The sequence below is a fragment of the Mastigoproctus giganteus genome, chromosome 11, assembly GCF_048544385.1.
Source record: "Mastigoproctus giganteus isolate SK-2022 chromosome 11, ASM4854438v1, whole genome shotgun sequence".
Classification (NCBI taxonomy): Eukaryota; Metazoa; Arthropoda; class Arachnida; order Uropygi; family Thelyphonidae; genus Mastigoproctus; species Mastigoproctus giganteus.
Genome location: NC_143585.1, coordinates 95327081 through 95351057, shown reverse-complemented (window position 1 = coordinate 95351057; position 23977 = coordinate 95327081). Strand labels below are relative to the sequence as shown.

The 23977-nt window shown below is 40.1% G+C and overlaps 1 protein-coding gene across 1 annotated transcript in view; it reads left to right on the top strand.

Moving 5' to 3' along the window:
* LOC150078275 (potassium channel subfamily K member 18-like) overlaps positions 1-17553 on the top strand; it is a 101179-nt gene extending 83626 nt beyond the window's left edge. Inside the window, exons 2-3 of the mRNA XM_090385046.1 lie at positions 13344-13564; positions 14852-17553. Coding sequence (XP_090241172.1) covers positions 13344-13564; positions 14852-15631 — 1001 coding nt within the window. The 3' untranslated portion in view covers positions 15632-17553. The remainder of the gene's footprint in view (positions 1-13343; positions 13565-14851) is intronic.
* Positions 17554-23977: the final 6424 nt, after the last annotated feature.

Below are 23977 nucleotides of genomic sequence, written 5' to 3'. Positions count from 1 at the left end.
AACCCCAATACAACAACAACAACAACACAGACGGCTCGAGGTCGGAATCATATGTGGGATCTGCTGCTGTCTTTACAGACACCACTACATCGGAGCAGATTCCCTCTGAATGCAGCATATTTACTGCAGAGCTGCACGCTGTAGAGTTAGCCTTGGATCATATTAGTAAATACCAATACCAACGGTTCATTTTATATTCCGACTCTCTCAGCGCGTTACAGGCTTTAATAACTATGAGATATAATTCTCATCCAGTTCTGTCTAGCATTCAGCAGAAGATTCACGTTCTCCATGAACGCGAATATGACATCCGCTTCTGCTGGATTCCCAGCCACATTGGGATTAGGGGAAATGATTTGGCTGACGCCGCAGCCAAATCAGCAGTTCCCATTAATAATCGCTGCCTGTTAGTCCCCTATACAGACTACAGGCAAATAATACACGAGAAAATACATTCCCAATGGCAGGATTCGTGGAATAGACAGACTGCGAATAAATTATATCAAATAAAGCCTGTAATTGAACCGTGGCAGTCTAGTCTGCGCAGGAATCGTAAGGAGGAAGTTGTTCTTGCCCGGACCCGCATAGGACATAGTCATTTGACACATTCCTTTTTGCTGAGGGCTGATGACCCTCCTATGTGTGAGTCTTGTGGCACAGTTTTATCAATTAGACACATTTTAGTCGAATGTTCAGATTTTAGCAATATCCGTCTTACCTTTTAACCATCTGACTGAGCCATATACACTCAGTCAGATTTTATCTGACAATGACAACGTGTCTGCTGTTTTTAGCTTTTTAAAATCAATAAATATTTTTACTCATATATAAAATTTTTACATTTTTCTTTTATATATTTGTTATACATTTTGACATAGTGACCTAACTAATTAGGTCACTGAAAGTTTAAAAATTTTTTTATAAATGACCTGGTCTTGGCGCATTATAGCCTTAGTAGCTGATGCGCCAATAAAACCAAAACAACCAACCAACCAACCATCCTACCCACAAACTCACGAATTTCATCTATCCATCTCCATTGTTGTCTTCTAGGTTTTCTTTTAGCTCCTCTTGGGTACCATTGTGTTACTTTCTTAGTCCATCTGCCATCGTGTCTTCGAGCTATGTGTCCTGCCCAAGTCCATTTCACTTCTTTAGTTTTGATAAGAATGTCCTTTACTTGAGTTTGCTGCCTAATCCATGTGTTTCTCTTCTTATCCAACAATCTTATTCCTAATAGTATTCATTCCATTCTTCGCTGTGTAGTTTTTCAGCTTCTCCTCCATTCCTTTGATGAGTGCCCAAGTTTATATTCCATAAGTCATGGTGGGGAGTATACATTGGTTCATTATTTTACGTTTCAGACAAATTGGGATATTACTCCTCAGTATGTGACTATATTTCCTGAATGCTATCCATCCGAAATTTTCGGATATAATACGTACTTAAAAATAAAAAATCAAGTATGTGAGTTCTGTTTATCACCAAGAACACAATATAAATTTCAGGATCCTCAAACGTACCTAGAATGAGTTAGACGGTTAACATTCCATTACAACGCGTTGTTTCTATTGAGAGAGTAGATTACACGTATGATAGTACGTGGACCAACAAGGGGTGTAATCAGTTGTTGTGTATCTATTTTCCCCTTATGGAGAAAGCCATCTTCAAAGCCTGCCAAGAAGCATTTCGCTGCCTTTTCCATCCTCTTTATTACTCAGCCGTCAGCGGAGAGCGGCTTCATGTGGCAACTCTCGAGATAAAAATGAATACACCGAATTCTTTGTTCCCATCCATTTTAATTATCCTTTTTCTCGCTCTCAGATCCACTTCAACCACTTCACCTTGGCTCCGACTCACATCTGATAACGGAAGATAATACCCTCCCCCTTCCGGTATCCACATGATACGATCGCTGTCTTATAAGAAAAACGATGTCACGTATTATTAAATGGAGAAGGAAACTACAACTGAGAGACTGTGGAAATCACTTTAAAGCCACTTAATTGTGAGTTGCTGCAGTTGAAACCACCTGGGATCTCTCTCTCTCTCTCTCTCTCTCTCTCTCTTTACAAAATAATCTTATTTCTAATTTACAAAGTGATATTTACAATTAGATGCCCCTTTACGTTTCATTGTGAAATCTTTCAACGGGAGTATCCAATCTTCACCAATTTTTTTTGAATGATTAGCTATCCCCGTATTTTTCCTTAACTTGCGCTAATTCAATTTTAGAATATCAGTGAATAACTTTTAAGGGCTTATCAAATGTAAAATTGCATCACGTGCTGCGTTCGATGTTGGCGAAACTAGCTTTCGCCAACATCGAACGCAGCACTGAAACTAGACGAGTGTCAACGTTTATTTATTGTGGATCGCTATATCTGTGGGCCCCGAGTGCCAAGCGATCTGTCTAGTGCGATTTTTTAGCGTTTTTCCTAGGGCGAGTACTAGTACTTGAATAAACCGTCCACCGCTCGCAACGTAACTGCTTCTCTCGCTGAGCAACTTCACTGCTTCTCTCGCTGAGCAACTTCACTGCTTCTCTCGCTGAGCAACTTCACTGCTTCAACGCTAGCAACGTACTGTTAACCCCGCTTGCAATGTAAGTGCTATCGCTAACAACGTACTGCTCTCCTCTTCTGCTGGTCTCTTGGTCACTGGTTGGCACCGCTCCTGCCTCCACGTGGCGGGGCCGATAACCTGGGAGAAGGAATTCCTTCCCTCTTTCATGGCTAAAAGGGGCAACGATGGATTGCAATGAATATCTATCACTAGAGCCCACAGGCGGCAAAGTCGTTAGCACTATCTCAGAACATGAGTCGAATAGTCCGAAGAGACTTCGGAAGGAAAAACAGATTTCAGATATGCCAGCATTTCTTATAATGCACTCACTGTCCACACAACCTGTTGGCAAGCTATCGCCTTTTCTGATACATGAAATGTTTATAATTGGTTTTTGGATTCCCTAAAATGGTGAAGTGTCTCCAATCTGGAGACCTTCTAATTGAAACTTCAAAAACATGAAAAACAATTTTTCATTCAGAAAAATTGTTAAAATTAACAACATTCAACAATATTCCAGTGTCAGTCAGTTACGCCCCTTAACGCTCTGAACACGTCTAAAGGCGTTATCAGTGAATGGGACATACTAACTGTCTCTGAAGAAGAAATAGTACAAGAGAAAAGAGTGACACATGCTAGGAGAATAATGGCCAAAAAAGATGGCAACCTACTACCAACTAGGTCCATTATTTTGACGTTCAGCACTCCGAATCTTCCATCTTCTGTTAAAGCAGATTACTTACACTTCAAGATTCGACCTTACATCCCGAACCCCATTCTCTGCTTTAAGTGTCAGAAGTACGGCCATGCACAGACTGCATGCTGAGGCGATGCTGTGTGTCCTATTTGTGGCTCCAAGGAGCATTCCCAAGGAGACTGTACAGCTTCATTTCCTACTTGCCGAAACTGTAAAGGAAGCCATCCTGCATTTTCTAAAGCGTGTGACCTTTGGAAAATAAGGGGAAAAGTGCAGCATAAAGTCACATATCCAGAATCAAGAAAGCAAGTGCTGTTAACCATGCCTAGCCGATCATATGCATCGGTCACCAGAAGTAGCAGCTCATTTGCAACACAAACGGATGTCTCCATAGAATCAAGCAGTTCTTTTTCCAGTTGGGCAAAAACTGCGCTAAAATCCAAAAAGAAACTTACAGTCAATTAGACTATGAATACGCCAGTCAGTATCCCAACCAATGATATCTCAACATTGCCCGAAACAGAAAATCAGCAACTGTTGAAGACCAGGAAAAAGGGAAACCATGCAATAGCAAAATGGAAACTGATGTTCAACCAGAGGATGATGAATCAGTATTAGAATTACATGTTAATGATGTCATGAAACAGGACGCCGACGCTTTTCCAGGAATGAAAAATTAAAACAAAGCAGACTGAAGCCTTCTCAGAAAAGACAGTCAGACCAATCTTCCTCAATCAAACCCAAACAATGAATAAATTCCTAAAATGGAACTGTAGAGAATTACGCAATAATTTTGATGACCTGAGTGATTTACTTATGCAAACAAATGCAGTAGGTGTATGCTTACAGGAAACATTTCTATCATCAAAAGTGTCACCTCTTGTCTCTTTATTCGGTGATTTCAACGGCCACCATCCATTGTGGGGATCTTCCACCACGGATAAGAGAGGCTAATTAATCGAAACATTTCTGGATAACCATAACCTGACTCTGCTAAATTCTAGCTCTCCAACTCATGTCCAACTACCTACAGGTAGTACCTCAGGCTGAGATAGTACCCTATCCTCCACAACTGATAAGTCTATGACTGAGGTCCTCAGCCATAGACTTATCTATCTGTTCAGCATCTCTTTTTGCAAAGCATGGAATGGTTAATACTGAATGATCCATTCCACAGTGACCAATTTCCTATTATCAGCTTTTTCCAGATTCTTGGCATAACTGTACTGTTTTGTCATTCCTGGATAAGATCCAACCAATCCCCATAGCTACGGACTAATATCTCTCTCAAACTGCCTGAGCAAAATCCTAGAAAAAATTGTCCACAGAAGACTCGTCTGGATCATCGACTCAGAACATCTAATGAGCCATAGTCAATAAGGCTTTCGTAAAAATAGATCATGCTTAGATCTTATGGTCAAGGCTGAATTCGTCATTCAAAAGGCCTTTGTTAAACGTGAATCTTGTAATGGTTTAAATAGATACAGAGAAGGCTTTTGACACCCCTGGAGGATCTTTATTCTCTTGGTCTGCGGGGCAGCCTTCCTATATTTGTTCAGAACTTCCTACATACTAGATCGTTTCAAGTTCAATACCAACATGACCTCTCCGCAACGTTTATTCAGGAAGAAGGTGTTCACAGGGATCAGTATTGAGTGCCACTCTATTTGCTCTTAGAATAGATTCCATAACCAGACAGCTTCCAAATACAGTTGAGACTTACCTTTATTACATTCAGGCTGCATGCCTGTCAAAATGGACAGCACTCTGGCACTCGCAGACTAACAATAAACTTTTTTAGTTTAAACAGGATCCGAAAATTTGGGACTCCCGTGTCCGTACATCAAGACGAGAAGAAGTAGTCCTTTCAAGAGCTAGAATAGGTCATATCCATCTGACCGACCTCCATTTACTCACAGAGATGATCCACCACAGTGTCCACATTGTTCTATAAATCTGACTGTGAAACATATTCTGATTGACTGCCCCTACTATAAAGAAGACAGAACTTCAACCTTGCTATCACGGGTTAATCTTTGTAAACCAATAACTCTAGAAAATCTCATTGGTGACAAGGCAAATATATCCGAATTTTTTAACTTCCACAAGCAAACTGGACTTTTTAATCATTACTGATTTCAAATTTTTTTCTGTCACAGATTAAATATTTCTCATTTTTTATATATATCCATTGGTGTTCAAAGAAAGTGCATTATCCCTTAAAATTGTAATTGTCGTTCGAATAACGTAAGTATATGGCAATATTTCTTACAGATTGCATCAGATAAGATTGGCACGCGTAGGTGATGACGTAATATTGCATCAGCTGTTACTTTCAGCTATAAGCACGCTCTGCAAGAGTTGCACTCATTCTTTGCTTGTGTCAGGATGGCGGTTTACATGCAGTTGGCACCACGAAGAAAGAGTGCTGTTGTTGGTGTACGTGAGGAAAGATGTTCTTCCCATCATACTGCTTATAGAGTGTCTTGTTATCAGTCGACAGTGAGTAGATTTCTTTCCATCTAAAGAATATTGGTTCTGATCATAGGAAAAAAAGGAAGCGGACTCAAACGGGTTTCTACGCCAAAACAGGACCACGTTTTGAAGCCTTATGCCTTAAAAACTGTAAAGCTTCTTCTTCTGAGCTGAAAAGAGAATGGGAAGAACAGAAAGGAGTGGTAGCAAATGCAGTAACAGTCAGAAGACGCCCCTTCAAAAATAGACTTGTAGCCCGTCATCCTAAGAAGAAGCCCCTCCTCACACAAAAAAATGAAAAGGTCCCGATTAATTTGGTGTAAGGAGAATGTCAAATGAGCAGTTGAGCAGTGGACGTCAATTATTTTCTCCGATGAGAAGTAATTCCACCTGCATGGCTCTGATGGGAGACAAACGATTCGCCGTAGACGTGGTGAAGAATACCATCCAGACTGTATGGTGTCTACAGTGAAATTCCCTACCAGCCAAATGATATGGGGGGGGGGGCATTTCATATCGCGGAGTAGGTCACCTGCAGTTTATAAAAGGTTCCGTAAATGCGAATGAATACCTGGCTATATTGGAAGGCAAATTGCTGCCAACCATTAGAGACCATTTCAACCTGCCAAGTAACTGGATCTTTCAGGATGACTCTGCTCCTTGTCATCGGGCGAAAAGTGTAAGTAGGCACTTCTTTAGTTAGTTTGGCTTCATTTGTACATTAGAGATTTGACAGTAATGTGTTTACATTCATTACAGGTGAAAATATGGTTGGAAGAATGGTCCATTACAACTGTTAGCTGGCCAGGAAACAGCCCGGACCTGAATCCTATTGAGAACTGTTGGCATCGTGCGTGATCTGCAGTTGCCAGAAAGAAACCAAAGACCCTTCGTGAACTTCAGGAAGCCATGATTAGTGTTTGGAACCACGAACTATCAGTTGATTATCTTCAGAAATTGATCTTGTCAATGCCTCGACGGTGTGCTGCTGTCATCAGGGCCAGAGGCGGTTCAACTAAATATTAGTTTGCACTTGATGAACTGTTCATTTTGTTTTCCATTTAAAATGATAAACTGAAGTAAATTGAGGGCTTCTGATAAACATTTCAGCCATAATTGTCGTGTTTACCAAAACTGTTGTATAAAGGTTGCAAATGCTCACGTTGGAATATTTTGAGATCACCTGTCAAATATTACTTAGCTTTGCCTTAACTATTAATAAATATCTTTCGTTTATATTTCTATTTGGGATGCTAGTCATTAATGTAACATACCATCGCGAAAAAGGGTTAGAAATGTGAAATTCCTAGGTGATGCACTTTCTTTCAATACCAGTATATATATATATATATATATATATATATATATATATATATAAATAATACATGAATTGGCGCATTATAGCCATAGCAGCTTATGCGCCATTAAACCTCCCATAACAACCAACAATCGAGTAATTAGCCTGTCCTGATGTTGACTGTAGAAGCCAGCATCCTTTTAGCAGGGATGGCAAACTGCAGATAACCTTCAGTTAATCTGCATAGCTAATTGCTAATAGAATTCTGTAATTTGAAGTTGATGGAGAGAGAAAGTTAACTGTGACTTTCCAAACTGCATTAATTGACCACAGCCTGAAGCGCAGGGTTTTAAAAGCTTTTCATTTGATTTTAACTCTCGAATAACTAACTATTAGAACACGCAATTTTCTGACACTGATTCATCGTGTAGTCAGTTATCTGCGCATTTATCTAAAACAGCTCATTCAACTACGTACAGTAGATATTTGGGTCTAACCCCCTCTTTCTGCCTCTCCCAAAGTTATCATATTTCCTATTTTCTCCAGCCTTCCTGGTCTCTATTTATTACCTAAAATATTTCGGAGAAGCTTCCACAAAAATAGCTAGCAAGTGTATCTGTTCCTCGTTGATGCGACTGCCACTAGCATAATGAGGGTAAAAAGCTAACAGTTTTTTCATTTGGGGGGGGAGGGGACTCTCTAATTAACTACGACAAGGATTTTGACTCTCCAAACACTTAGGCACGAAGCCAACCTGACACGAACTTCAACTGACATTCATGGGACAGTTTACAACCCCAAAACTGCCACCCAGAGAATTATCACCTGGTCCACAGTGAAGGGATGGTAGCCTTTTGGCAGGGAAGACTGCCTATTACATTAAATGACTTGTTTGTGTTCTGCTTCGGATATTTTCCAAGACGGAATTGTAGGCTGATATCTCATATTTATCATCGGAGACAGCCCACGATACCTGAAGAAGATATATAAGAAATGAAGCCTCTGCAGATACACCTGCATCAATTTCATCTTCTTAAGTATGTCACAAAACATAATTAACACAAGAATAATCCCAAAATAAAATATAAATAAAAGAACATGCATATAAAATACTGGTAGGTAGATATAGGCCTTCAACTTTGCTCATCGCAGAGGTGGAGTTAATATGCATTTCTAATGGAATTCCATGGACTGACAAGTTATCAGAATTCAACTTGTCAGCCCATGGAGTCAGAATTCATCCGCTTGTCAGAAAAAAGGAAAAGAGAGATTCGTGTGGTGAGAGCAGACTTCTGCCTTACTTTCTTGAGGAGTTTCTCCACCTCTGATTTTAAAAAGAAAATTAAGGAAAACATTTTACTACAGGAAAAAAATAATATTCTATCACTGTGCTTTGAGACATAGTATCCCCCCTGGAAGAACAGTTGATCTTTATTAAAAATTCAATGTATTGGCTGAAGCTATTCTTAAACATTCGCAATATCATATAATTAGATGTAAATGTTGGTAATGACTATAGTTCCTCATTGGCATCTGTAACCAAGGAATTATCTTCACTCAGGTCTAGGAATAATTACAAGTTAAAGCTATTAATGTGTCCAAGCGAAAGTTTAGCCATTTCAAGCTGAAGGGTCGGTCATTAGCAATTTCAATTCAGAAGCGCCAACTGAGATCTTCCCCTGTGTTGAGGCGAGAACCGTTGCCACGGTAACAGCATCTCTACTAATAAAAGATTCAATTAAGGAAATATTGGAGAAGCAGAGACAGTCACGCAGGTAAATCGGAGGAAACCGCTACGTTCGCAACCGAAATCCCAAACTCCTGTAACGTCGCAGCACGTGTCCAGTCCGGAGAAGAGTGATTAATATGCACAACTCATCACTCGACTTCCTGGGAAAATAAGCAGCGATGCTAATTCCTTCCGGGTTGCTATATCGGGCTCGTAGTCCTCCAGTCTTTCGGTGGTCCTCGCTATAGAAGACTATTACGGTGGTGCATTCACATTTCCGCTGTATTATCGCGTGCTCCGTAGGAGGGACCAACTACGCGCCATCAGACGTGCTAAATTTGTATGATCTGTCACACATGCCAATATTGATGCCACAGCGGAAGAGCGAGGATCATTTTTTTTTTATCGCTTCTAACTTCTCCGCTTGTGGTGTGTGTGTGGGTGAGGAGATCATGCTGTCGATATAGAGAAGAAGAAGGTCTTTGCACAAGCAGCAGAAGTCAATGTAAATTACAAAAACGAATTAATTCAATATCCCAATAATATTAATTGTGTAGGAGGAAAACAAAAGTTATTTTCAATCCTTGCTAGCACCAAAAGACGTTTTAACAGAAGTGATATTTTCTCCAACGACGTTTCTCCCAGTCCCAAAACAGTTTTCTTTTGAAGCATCGTTAAAAGGTCGATTATCCCTCTATTTCCTCCCCATACACAGTGGACAGAGCTAAAGACAACCAAACGAATAGCAAACTTTTCCAGTTGAAACAAGACCCAAAATTCTGGTACTCCAGTAATCAGACAGTGAAATGGAAAGAAGTGGTACTCGCGCGAATAAGAATAGGACATGCCCATCTGATTCACCTCAATCTACTCACGGACGATGAGTCTCCTCAGTGTCCATACTGCTCAGAACATCTGACAGTCAAACATATTTTGATTGATCCATACTATCAACAACATCGAACATCAATACTTCAAAATCTGGCTAATCTTCAGTTCTCGAAGATTAGCCAGATTTTTGGAGGCAAATATTAATGAACTCTTCTGTTTTTAGAAACAAATTGGAGTGTACAATCTTTTATGAATGGTTTCTGAACTAAAATGGAATTCAGCAGGCTTTATATCACGCTTTCTTTCATGAAAATTCTCACATAGTCTTATAGAGTTGATTGAATAGCAAAAGATTACAGCTGATGATTCTGGTGTCTGAACATTTATATTCAAATAAACCTTTATTTCTTGAACAAGGTGTATTTGTCTACTTGTGGAAGGAAAATTGGAGAATCTTAGAGGAAAATTTATCCACAACCGCCTAAGATTGACTAGCTCAATACCGAACAAAAACATTCCCTTTCCGAAATAATAATTTCGAATTATATTCAGTGATCTGATAATGATCAGTGAATTTATCAGAACTCTGATCATGATCACAACCCTGAGAAGGCAATGCAGAAGCTCTATCAGAAGGTTCTGTTGGTGTTACTGACCCCAGAGTTCAACTGCCGCTCTAAAAACCACCGAAATTAATACGTCATCCTTTGAAGTGAATAAATAAACAGAAGAAGCGCGTTAGAAAGAAAAGGTCGTGGTATTTAACGTAGTACAAAGCTAATAATAAATCAGAGTGAAAAACTACAGAGTCCTTCGCTGATGATTGACATAAAAGAAGTGAAACGCACTTTCTGGGCAAACACACTCTTAACTGTTCCCTAATAATATATCAGTACCTCACGATGTATTTATATGCGCGCACTTGTTTTAACATCTGTTGCTCTCCGGCTCACCTTTCAAATACCCATAATTACCCGCGCTAAAACAACCTATTCGTCAACTCTAGTTGGTTCTGCATGAAGCACGCGACTTCTACCTTTGTTATTTCTCTCAGAAAGAAGTTCAAAGATCCCGTTTGGTGGGCGACCTTTGAAATATCGTCTGCATACAACAACAGCGAATGAGGTGTCCTGACGGTGAACATCTAAGGGAGTCTATTTTCGGAAACGTAATAAAGTCTTCTGGAGAATGAGCCAGCTTCTTTAATGTGGTTGGAATTAACAGTCTCAGGGGTGAATATCCTTTCTCAGAACGATTGTAGGATGCTGACACGCTGGGACGCACGTGGCAGGCCATCCACTGAGGTTGCGCATCTGCAAAATGTAAAATTATGCAATAATGCTATAAGTATACTGAACAAACACAGAGTAACGTTAAGTATTGCGCGGAGTACGAAAATATAAAGAGCTTTAAACAATGTTCTTCTGTTTAATCCCACATTGATGTGTGAGAGAACTTGGCAGTTGAGAATTTGTATTCAATAAGAGTAAATAAGAATCCGACTCTGAATATACGCTGGCCTCTTTGTTTTTCTTTCCACTTTTTTCCCTTTTCTAGATTTATGGCTATTCAGCCTTTGACGCTAACAAATTTCCAGATAACCGAATCTATGGAGGAGAGCGAGAAGAAGGATGACATTAAAGGAGCCAGTGACAGATCATAAATGGTGCACTTGACTACGTTATGGCAACGTGCTCAGGATCATGTAGCTCAGGTGTCCTTGTAGCGTCAATCATCCTTGTCCTCTTCGTGGAACGATGCTACGGTTGATGCCAACGACTTCCAAGAAGGCGGGACTCTTTAAACACCCTTGGAACCGATAACGCAATATTCTGAGAAATGCACGTATGATTTATATCCATCTCTGAACTGTCCTCTGATGTTATATCATTACCTCTCAAGAGATGGCGCCACATGTGGTGTGATATTTTGGTACAGTTGCATACAGGGACGGCCCGCCCATGGAGGCAAACTGGGCAGTTGCCTAGGACGCCAAATTGGAGGGGTAAAATATAATTTTGAAATTAAAATGAAAAAGATTAAAGAATATACAAACTTAATAACAAAGCCTTAATTTCAGTTCTAAGGAAATACGAATTGTAATTCATTTCTGAAACTATTAATATATTAAATCTTTTAATTCTGTAAACGAAATTCTTTCTTAATTTGCGAATCCTCAGGCTACGCATGCCTTTTGAGTTTGAGGAATTGAAGATGTCGAGTCCATATTTCGTCTTAAAGCAAGACTTCATGGTTTATCTAGGGCACAAGTTTACGGTTGCTGATCTAGTGCTGCCCCTGATTGCTTCTGTAATTTCATAGTATGTAGAGCTTATAATGAGATGAGTGGTCTTCTGGTCATTCAAGATTCGTTAATCTTAAATGATTTCACTACTGTAATTCTGTGCTGGTTGCCGTACAATTAATTAAATCCTTTTTAAAATTCGAAGTCTAGTTAAGGTATACAACCCTACCAACAATGTATGGGGCATCTCTCTCCAATCATTAGAAGAAAATGCAATCCAAGAGCTCTACTGACCAGCCCACCAGCCCAATTCTAGGCCTGAATCCGATGGAACATCTTTGAGATAAAATGGGTACGCCCCTCTTCATTAGGAGCTACCCAGAAGTGTTCCACGATATCGATGTTGCTATTGAGACCAAAGATGGGTCTGCGGATTATTAATTTGTACATTAAAACTGGTGTTTTAAGAAACATGAGTGTCCTAATACTTTTGGAAGGGTAGTATCTGACGCATTTAATGACTAGAAATCTTAGAGTTTCTGTTCTTGATCATACCACACTTCATTAACTTTATTATTATTATTTTCTTCTATTTTTTAATGAATTACAAAGTGCAAACGATAACTTATCACTCTCCTAATTTTTCGTCTGCCACTCTGCGTAATCTGCTTATCGTGAACTCTTCAAAACACGTAATGAAAACATGGCAGAAAGCCAAATGATGGTCATACATTCCCCTGCCTTTGTAAAACTACACGAATATATTATCCTATACCTTATTTTTTACAAGGCGTTTAAAGTGAATAAAACAACCCCGACATGGGGACAAAATAACAAAGCAGAACAGAACTATCACGATTAAAAGCAATCTTACGAACAGTTGTACCATTGTAGTTGGCTAATTAGTTGATAAATATGACTTTGGCACGTCCTATGATTACTAGAGAAACGAAGTTCTTGCACAATAATTGATTTCGCAACATTTAATGGCGTTACCGACAGTTCCCTAGAAGATGAGGTGATTAAAAGAGATCTGAATGCCAGCCAAGCTATTTAAAAGCCAATGAACGAGTAACAGCCCTCTTGCTAAGTCATAGTGAAATTCTTTGTTACCGTCTTTGTTGAGCAAACAATGGCTTTTGTATGCGCGTGATCAGCTGCTCACCCAAGTGAATGGAAAGAAAGAGCCTTTTGAAGTGTCAAATGGCACGTCCTTGCAAACGAATAAGTCGATGCACGCCAATAAACTCTTAATTTCTAATACAAAAGCCCTGAACGAGTTTGGTGTAGGAACCATTAAGGATAACTCGCATCAGACAATGGGAATTTATTGAAATAAAGTGAAGGATCGGTCGTGTAATCTCTGTGAAATATAATTCACTCCACAACGATTTTTTGTGTTGTTTTTGTAATTTATTTGTTTTTTACGAAATTTTTTCGTGTTTATCTTTCCTATAATTTCGTTTATTTTTTTGAACCTCATTGAGTCTGTATCTTTTTGCAGGGTATGGTAACATCTATCCACACACGGATGCTGGAAGAGCCGTAACAATAGCATATGCCTTCATAGGCATCCCATTCTTGCTGATGGTGTTGGCCGACTTGGGCAAGCTCTTCACCAGAGCCATCAAGTTCATTTTCTACTACATCCGTCTTTTCTCCCACACAGGAAAATGTCGCAAAGTTCGTAAAGTAGGCCGAAGAGCTACTGGAGTTCCATTACAGGTAAGAGCGACATTCTGCCGTTGAAAGTGCAATTTAGATCAATTGGGTTCAATTAAAATTTAGAGAGTTCCAGGTCATTAAGTAAAACGTATCAGGTCCACCGCCAAGGTTGATGCTAATATATTATAGTGGCGAAAAGCCCAAAAGGAAATTTCACTCTTCTTCATCAGTAAGGGTTTGGAAGGATTGGCTGTCCAACTCCAAAGAATATTTTTCTAGTCCTCAGGGTCTTACTTCAGTCCATTCAAAGTAGACGGGTCTCTTCTGCGAGCTTTACTGTTGGATGACTCACGAATAAAAATCTGGAGGCAACAAAATAAATGCACGTTCTTCTCTGGAAAAACTCATCATTTACACACCGAGCTCATAAATCTTGTGCTATTCCTCAAATACCATTGCTCTCACAATCAAATTGCCCACTGTTACATGTTTTAAAAATAACTCACTCTGTGTCCAATGATGTCGTGTGGTCCGTTGCCATAGTTACCTCAATATTAACCAACAGATGGATAACTCTGCATTTACTGTACATGAAAAGTCCTATAAGGACTTTTCGAACACTATGTTGTTTTCATTTGCACACACTTTAATGTCACACCAGTAGAGTTACTTTTAATGTCACCTCGGCCTCTTTCAGATTACGAGGTTCGGTGAGGAAAAAAATCCAAAACAGCCCAAGTGATAAATGATTACATCTTGTGAAGATTCTTCTGGTAATTTTTACTCCAATAACTTCTTTGATATTTAGTACATTGTCTAATTACAGCGGCATTTATCATTTATCAGCGAGGATTAACCCGCTGTTCCTGGCTGGCTATGTGCGAACCGCTTATCTGCAGATGCAGTACTTTGACACCACACTCCAATGATCTGTATGAGTGTGGGGTCATAATTTCCTTCTATTCAAATAAAAATTTTGGGATGTACCTGATATTTAAGATGAGTCTGTTCCTTCTTCAGTTGTACTCTTGCCTTTGAAGAATCCAGGATAATCGTACCCTTCGGTCAAACTAAGAGCATGACTCGTAGTCCAGTTTTCCATTTGTCAAATTCCAGAAAAACTAGAATCACATTTTCCTTATTTGAGATTTTATATGAGACACTTTAACCAGAGCTTACGAAACATGCAATTTTTTATCCCTTTGTGCCAAGTAAAAGTTTCAGATAGCTTCCCGTATCTCTTTATTCTGAAAGAGCCTGAATTTGTTCTGATTTTCATTATTTTTTGATTGAACTTATTGATCACAAACTCAATTAGTAGACTAATCCTTTCTTATTTCGTTCTAGTACATGAACTTCGCCTGGAGGAACATGCCGTATATCCCGTATGTTATCAGCAAAAAGCGTGGAACTGCAGACATTACTAATCCCGATGACCCTGAAGCTGGAAACAACAACGAGAAGGAAGTGAAAGACGGAAAGCACAATGACATTAGCGAAAAGGATAAAAACGAGAAGGATAAGAAAGATAAGAAAGAAAAAGAAGTCGAAGAAGAATCTGAAATAGTATCCTTCGGCAGCCCACAGTCCGATGATGTGGACGATGAATTTAACCTTCCCGTCTCCTTGGCCATCCTCATGCTGTTTCTCTACATGATGCTGGGAGCTGGGATTTTCACCCTTTGGGAGGAATGGACCTTCTTCGAAGCCTTCTACTTCGTCTTTGTGTCCATGAGTACCATTGGGTTTGGCGATCTCGTTCCTAACCATCCCATGTATATGATGGCCACGTTCATCTACCTGCTTTTTGGACTCGCACTCACCTCCATGTGTATCAACGTCGTCCAGGAGAAACTATCCGATACATTTGAGAAGGCCAAGCTGCGTATCGGTACCACCATGGGACTCGATGCCAGCATATTCATGCAACAGAGTTTGGAACCGGAGCCAGAAGACACAGACGAGACAGATGCACAAGGGAAGAAGAGTCTTAAAGCAAGAAGGGGTTCCAAGGCGGCAAAGGGTAAAGCCAGTGAGGAAGATACGAAAGATAAGGATGAAAAGAAACGAGTTACTAATGATCTTAAGCCGATCGAAGAAGAAAAATCAGAAAATAAAGACACTTGAGTTACTCGTTGGATTCATCCCCAAGATGAATAAGGAACAGTATGATCCGTGCCATAAGAATGCACTCCACACACACGCGCGTGAAAGGGATTGCAAGGCCTTTCGCTGAACAGATAAATCGAACGGCTTAAATGCGCAGTAAACTTCTAAACAAAAAAAAAAAATTAAAACTGGTCTGTCAGCGAAGGCAAACATTGGGTCGACGCTAGATGCTCGGAACAGAAAAATAGTCGCCTGCAACCGCTTTGTAGTTTATAGAAGGAGAGAGAATAACAGAAAGAAGTTGTTAACTGAAGTACAAAATGACTTAGTTACTAAACTACAAAATGGTTTTGTTACCATTTCCTTTTTATGCTGCGTAGATACCTCTTGTACAGTTATTAAGAACGAGTTCCTGAAAACCGTTCTCGAAAATGCTAATTCTATCTGTCTGTTACAGAAGTATAATACTGTATACGAATCACAGCAGATACCAATAGAGAACCGATTACACTGAGTGGCCACTTTATTAGTACACGTACCTAATAGGAGTAAGTTGCCCTTCAGCCTAGATTCTTTGTGGTATGGACTTGGTGAAGTGTCGAAGCTTGCCACTGGGAAGCTAGTCCATGTTAACTCAATTGCTTCCTACAGATAGTTGTTATAGCTTGGATGGTTGCGGATCTCTACTCCGTAGCCGAGTGATCAAGCAGGAGTACAATAGCACACGCTCTTTGAGTAGATGGGATTCAAGCCAATGATTGTTAAATACGGTCGATCTTCCAACCCGCACTAGACCAGCGTGACAGATTATGGTCCATGTCCTCAACATGAATCGTTGAGGAGGCTTCCATCCTGCAGTATGTTGATAATGACTGCAGTTTACCTTTTACTCCGAAGAACTCGTTCCACCCACATGTGTTCAATTGAATTGTGATCTGGTGAGCTACAACAACAGGCTTACTTTACTCTTATGTTCCTGGAACCAGTTCTGTACAATTTTGGTTTTTTGACATGGCAAATTATCCTGTTAAAAGAACTTATTCTTAATGATACGCTGCAGCCATGAAGGGATACTTCTTATCAGAAACAATTTTAAGATAACTTGTGGATAGCCTGTTTCATATCATGCTGTACGAACACATAATTCAATTATCGAAGAAACTCCATTTCATAAAAAGAGTAGTTGTACCTAATAAAGTGGCTACTCAGTGTAGATAGCAAAAAGCCTTACGCAATGGGTTCAAGCCATCAGAAATTTACTGAACCATCCCATCCTCTCTTTCTCTCTCTCTCTCTCCTTACTAGTATGCTTCTCCCAACCACCATGCCTTAAAAGTTATGTTCAACTATGATTGAGTGGTTATTCTATCGACGCACTTCGGTGAGCCCTACTCGATTTATGTATGTATATAAATATTGAATCACTGTCTCTAAATGGTCAGTGTTCCATGTTCTATCTGTGATATGTCGGTGAATATGTATGCGTATTTGTGGAAGTACTGCAATTGTTATCTAATCTGTACACATTGGCTTGTTCAGGATTTTAACTGCTTCTTTAGATAGTTAGGATTGTAAATGGTTTTCATGAGCTGGCTAGTAGATTAGATTATCCTAGATGTAGGCTTCTTTAAGGAATAGCTATTACTAATTATGATTTTTTATGACTTCAAAATGACACCCCCCCTCCGATTATCTGATTTTTGTTAATTTTTTGTTGGATATGTTAAATATTTGTTAATGACAAAATAATTGTTATCGTTGACTTTAAATAAGAGCTTATTATCAAGTATTAATCGCACTGCAGTCATTGTTGAAATTCATAGACATAGCGTGCATTTTATAATTAACCAACTTCGAATTCTCACACTAGATGGCAGCACAAGCATTTATTGTGGACGTTCTAAAATAAACGGTGAGTGATTCAATTATTATTTTGTCTTTTTTTTTTTTTTTTTTTTGACGTTTTGATTTGTTAATGTAGAACTCTGCTAGCTGACGTTATCAATCAGACTCTATTTTAACAATTTTTACCTGTTAATTTAGCTATATTATGTGCTGGGTAAAGAATAAATAGTATGAGTAGCGAAGGTATCATTGGAATTCCTGTTTCCAATCAATGTCTATTTTTCGACTCATTTCATGTATTAATTAATGTATCAACGTTTTATATGAATAAAGAATATACTAATCGTTTTTAGACTTCGTTAATATACACAAGTCCTTACTTCATTGTTGAAAGACAAGAAATACCTTTAAAAATATATATATTATTTATTTATTATTACTATTATTATTATTATTATTTTGTCTTGTTTCGTTTATCCATTGAAATAGTTGTAGTAGTAGTAGATGTGAAATCATAGACGTTGCTGGAGAAGAAGGAGGGGAATATTATCACTAATATCACTCATTCTTCAGTTATAATATTCCAGGAGGAATATTACAACTCAAGAATGTAAAATATTCTAATAAGAATATTATTATAAATAATATTTTTATTGAATATTATTATAAATAATATTTTTATTGAATATTATTATAAATAATATTTCTTTGACTATTATTATAAATATTATTTTATTGAATATTATTATAAATAATATTTTATAGATTATTATTATTATTATAAATAATATTGTAATATTCCAATAGGAATATAATATTTCCCCTGAAATATTATCACTCATATATTTTAGATATATACAGTACATATATATTTTTATAAAACTCAAAAACGAAAGGTATTATAACTTATATTTAGTGCTGTGCATGAGTTGAAGGTTGCGAAGAGAGACGATATTTGTTGATGTTAGTTTTGAATTTCTGTAGATTGTAATTTTCAGGAAATATATGCGAAAGATGGTTATTCCAGAAAATGGAAGTTTAAAGGATAAATGGGGAAGAGGAAAAGTTGGTTCTCTGAGTTTGAATTAGTAAATGGACGCTGACTGGTTGTGACACTTGTTTAGACTGGTTCGAAAGAGAGAGAGAGAGAGAGAGAGAGAGAGGAGGAACTACAGAAGCCAACTCAGAAGAACAGTGGAATGCAGCAATGTGTTATCATCAGCAAAACTATGGATAGGATTCCCAGTCAGTGGAAGATAGTTATTAATACACAAGAGGAAAGAGGTGGGAGAAAGAACTTAACCTTGGTATACACCACTATTAGTGGAAAAGGTAGAAGACAGAGACCGTATACCATTCGCACAGCGAGCGGTCAGAATTAGCATTGCTCTTAACATTTCTATCATTCCAGAGGGAAGCTGGAATGATAGAAATGTTAAGAGCAACTGCTTGAGTTTCACCATACTTTCCTGTTGAATATGTTTATAGATGGGTAGCATAAGCCAAAATAACACCAGTAGATCGACAATGACGGCATCCGTGCTGTGATAACTGATCAGATAGAAAGTTTCGAGATAGTTTATGAGTTGGCGGTTAATGGATTTCTCCATTCCTTTGGAAAGAGTACAGGTAAGTGCAAGGGGGACGATAATTGGATGGGAGGGACTTGTTATCCTTTTTAGGAGCTGGCTGGATATGAGCAAATTTCCAAGGAGGAAAAGCAGCAGCGGAATATGAAAGCGTGCTAAGGAGACGCAGAACTGGAGCAAACGCTGGAGCACAGATTTTGAGAACAAGTGGAGATTTGTCATCAATGTCTGGAGCTTTCTTGGTATCTAACATTGTTCTTTTCTTCTCCCCGTCATCGTTTTGACGGACGACAGAAAGCCACAGAAGAGGTGGTTTAACAAGATCGTCACAAGCGTGAAGTCAAGTAGGATGCTAGTAAGTCAGCTTTATCTTTAGCTGAGGAAGCAACAGAACCATTAGGTTTTAGCCGAAGTGGGAGTTATAGATAAGCAAATTTTGCGGCCAATAGCTTTTTCAAGAGACCAAAATGCTCGATTACCGTTTGGGCAAGAAGGAAATTTTTCATTCTTAGCCTGTTCAAAATCTGGTTTGGACTGATAAATAACTGCTTTAATTTGTGACAAGTTTCGGTGTAGGCAGAAAATGAACCTGGAAATTTGGATGCGAGCCAATTGTGACATGAAACATTCTTATCTTGAACAGCCTTAGGACATTTATTGGAAAACCAGAGTTTGGGCCCCGGTTGTCAAGCGTTCCGTGGCCAAACGATCACAGTGCGTTTTTTAAAGCGAGCTATCTAAAGAGCTTTTGCCATTGTATATATTCTGTTTATTTCTGAATACCATTTTCCTCGTTTTATATTTCAGTAGCTCTTTCGTTCTACAAGAAGTAGGCAAAGGCCCAGAAATGCAAGAAACCTTTCTGTTTCTTTTTCTTTATCACTAATACAACTAATAGCCGCTTGGTCACCTCGTAGCACTGCTCCTGCCTCCCCGTGGCGGAGCCGGTAACCTAGGTGGTAAAGACAAACCTCCAGGGCTAAAAGGAGCCGACATGGATATAAGTCTCTCCACCTTAACTATCCACCGACAGAGCCCTCGAGCTCAAGATCAGAAATTCCTGACAACGACCATGACTCTAATCGTCCGAAGCGACTACGGACGGAAAATCAGAATAATGACGTGCCAGCATTTCTTATAATGCACTCATTATCCACGCAACCTGTTGGCAAACTATCACCTTTTCTTATACAGAAATGTTTAGAATCGGTTTGTGGATCTCCTAAAATGGTTAAGCGTCTCCAATCTGGAGACCTTCTAATTGAAACTTTTAAGACAACTCACTCAGAGAAGCTGTTAAAATTAACATCATTTAACAGTATTCCAGTGTCAGTTACGGCCCATAACGCTCTATACCTCTAGAGGCGTTATCAGCGAATGGGACTTGCTATCCGTGTCAGAAGAAAAGATAATACAAGAACTTAGGGAACAAAAAGTGACTCATGAGCGGAGAATAATGACCAAAAAAGACGGCAGCCTGCTACAAACCAGATCTATCATTTTAATATTTAGTACTCCGACTCTTCCATCTTCTGTTAAAGCAGGTTACAGTATTTAAATTGCAAGATTCGGCCCTACAACCCAAATCCCATTCGCTGCTTTAAGTGCCAGAAGTATGGCCATTTTCAGACGGCATGCCGAGGCGATGTTGTGTGTCCTATTTGTGGCTCTAAGGAGCATTCCCAAGGAGACTGTACAGCTTCCACTCCTACATGTCCTAACTGTAAAGGAAGCCATCCTGCATTTTCTAAAGCATGTGACCTTTGGAAAAGGCAAAAAAATCCAGAAATGTAATGTGGAGCATAAAGTCACATACCCTGAAGCAAGGAAGCAAATACTGTTAATCATGCCTAGCCGATACGCATCGGTCACTAAAAACAGCCGGTGGTCAATTGCAACTCAAACAGATGTCTCCATAGAACCAAACATTTCATTTGCCACCTGGGCCAAAACTATTCTAACGTGCAATAAAAAATCTACAGTTAATGAAACCAGCAACATGCCAATCAGTATCCCAACTGATGCCATCTCAATCTCGCCCGAAACAACAAAATCTGTTAGTGTTGAAAATCAAAACACAATGAAACCACGCTATAGCAACATGGAAATGGAGGTTCAGTCAGAAGACGAAGACACAGTACTAGAATTATATGCCAATGATACCATGGACACGGGCCCCCTCAACGTGGGCACCTGTACGTGGTGAGGGGACCTCCCAGTGACGCTGCTGGGTTTCCAGATTAGCATCACTGGGATCTAACGCCCATACCTTGGTTTCAGGGTTACATCTTTGAAATCCGGCGTGTGCAGCCGTGCGCCGCGACCCGTGGAAGCGGAAAGGGGGATCCTGGTGGTTGAGGGGCCCAGCTTCAATACACCACTTTGGCCCCTGCTTCGACAAGACGGGTGGTCCCGGACCGGCCCGACTGGGATCAATCGGCGGGTGGTTTTATACTGCTAGGGTCAACTGCGTTCCAATAAGTCTCCCTCCCTATGGTCCTGGGACGGGATAAAGACTTATTGGTAACGTGGGTATGGTGTTCTAAGCGAACTCGGCGTCCCATTCGTGTACGCAGTACCTGCTAGTTCACGAGTGGGCGTCCCCTCGTAGGGCTCCGTGGTGGGTGAGGTACTTAGGCATCAGACATTTTCTCTTTACTCATATGAGTAATTTAAATCCCCTTTCTTCTGGGGCCCCAACAAGGCCCCTACCTAATCGAGAAGATGAAAAAGAAAACACCTCTGCAAAAAGAGCCAGAACTGAGGATACACCAACACCATCAGTGACACCGCTCTTCCTCATTCTCCATTCCATCGGAGAACAGTCAATTGGAAAGATGTCACCCTTCTTTATCCAGAAAGGATTAGAAGGGTTGGCAGGGTCACCAAAATCCGTTAAACGACTGCGTTCTGGCGATCTTTTAGTTGAAGCTTCCAGCACAAAACAAGCTGAAAAATTCTTAAACTCTACATCCATAGGGGGAATACCTATCACCGTAACCCCCCACAAAACTCTGAACTCTTCACGTGGTGTTATATCAGAGTGGGACCTTCTTCATGTTTCTGAAGAAGAGATCTGCTCTGAATTGAAAGACCAAGGAGTGACAGCTGTGAAAAGAATATCGATACGAAAGGATGGGAATCTCGTCCCTACCCGAGTTCTTATCCTCACGTTCAATACCCCAAGGCCTCCAAGTTCCATCAAGGCAGGCTATCTAAACTGCCCAGTGAGGATTTACATCCCAAACCCACTGAGGTGTTTTAGATGCCAAAAATACGGCCACTCACAAACATCTTGTCGTGGTAACCCTGCCTGTGCTCGATGTGGTGTTAAAGACCACGAGAGCAAGGAATGTTCAGCTTCAAAACCGATCTGTATTAATTGCCAAGGAGAGCACCCCGCCTATTCTCGAGCATGCCAGCGGTGGAAGGATGAAAAAGAAATCCAAAAACTGAAAACAGAGCTGAATATCTCCTACCCAGAGGCCAGAAAACGTATCGAACCAATAAATAGCGGGAAACCTTCCTATGCTCAGAAGGTTTCTGCCAAGTGCACTATCGGTACTCAAACTGAGATGACTATACCACCGAAAGAGTCATTCACTCCGATTGCACGCTATTTATTAAATTCACAAAAGCCCACCAAAAAAACACAATCAGTTGCCACTCCTATATCCGTACCTCCTAGTGCTCCACCACTACCAAAACCAAGTGGTAAAAAAGAGCAAAAACGTTCTGAAGAGTCACCCGTAATACCAGAAACAATGGATGTAGAGAACAAGGAGGTACAGGATGAATCAGTCTTGGAACTCTTTGCGGAGGAAGAAATGGACACGGGACATCGTCCATTCTTCCCCAAAAAAGACAAAGCCAAGACTGATAAAAGTAAGCCCTCAGCACCTCGGAAGCCGCCTGATGGACCCACCAAGCCAAAATAATGGCTAAATTCCTACAATGGAATTGTCGTGGATTCCGGCGAAATACTGATGACATCAAGGCCCTCCTGCAAAAGCACGAGCCAGTTTGCTTTTGCTTGCAGGAGACTTATCTAAAGGCAAATGATGATCCCACCCTGCATAACATCACAATCTTTCGTAAGGATAGAATTGCGGATGGTCCTGCTCATGGAGGAGTGGCTATCCTTGTGGGTAATCAGACCCCAGTTCAGCCCTTGCTAATTACAACCAGCATAGAGGCTGTTGCAATTCGCCTTACAGTGGGATTTTTAATAACGGTCTGCTCTATTTATTTGCCACCTGGGACTGACATCTCCCAGGCAGACCTTGATGATCTTCTAACGCAGCTGCCTCCCCCTTCCTTACTTCTCGGGGATTTTAACGGACATAACACCTTGTGGGGTAGTGCTAACATCAACGGAAGGGGACGAGTCATAGAGCGTATGCTCAATGACAATGACCTTTCCCTTCTAAATACTGGAACAAACACCTTCTTCCATATGCCTACCCGTACTTTTTCTGCCATTGATCTCTCTATCTGCTCCCCTTCTCTACTCCCTTCACTCACCTGGGAAGTGGAGGAGAATCCATACGGAAGTGATCACTTCCCTGTGATAACCTTGTTACACAGTGGGAGACCGTGTCTTCCTTTTAGGTTACCACGGTGGAAGTTTGATCAGGCTGACTGGAATGCCTTCCAACATCAGGCAAATTTTGAACTCAGTACAGTCAGTCAGGAGCCTATCAATGACGCAGTAACGTACATCACAGAAATCATTGTCCACGCAGCTGCTACTGCTGTCCCAAAAACATCAGCCCGGTTTCCACCATTTCCCAAACCTTGGTGGAATTCACAATGCACAGCAGCCAAAAAGGCTCAAAACAAAGCGTGGGGGATATTTCGCCGATATCCTACCACGAACAACCTTATAGCCTTCAAACGTGCACGAGCCAAAGCACGCTACATCCGTCGT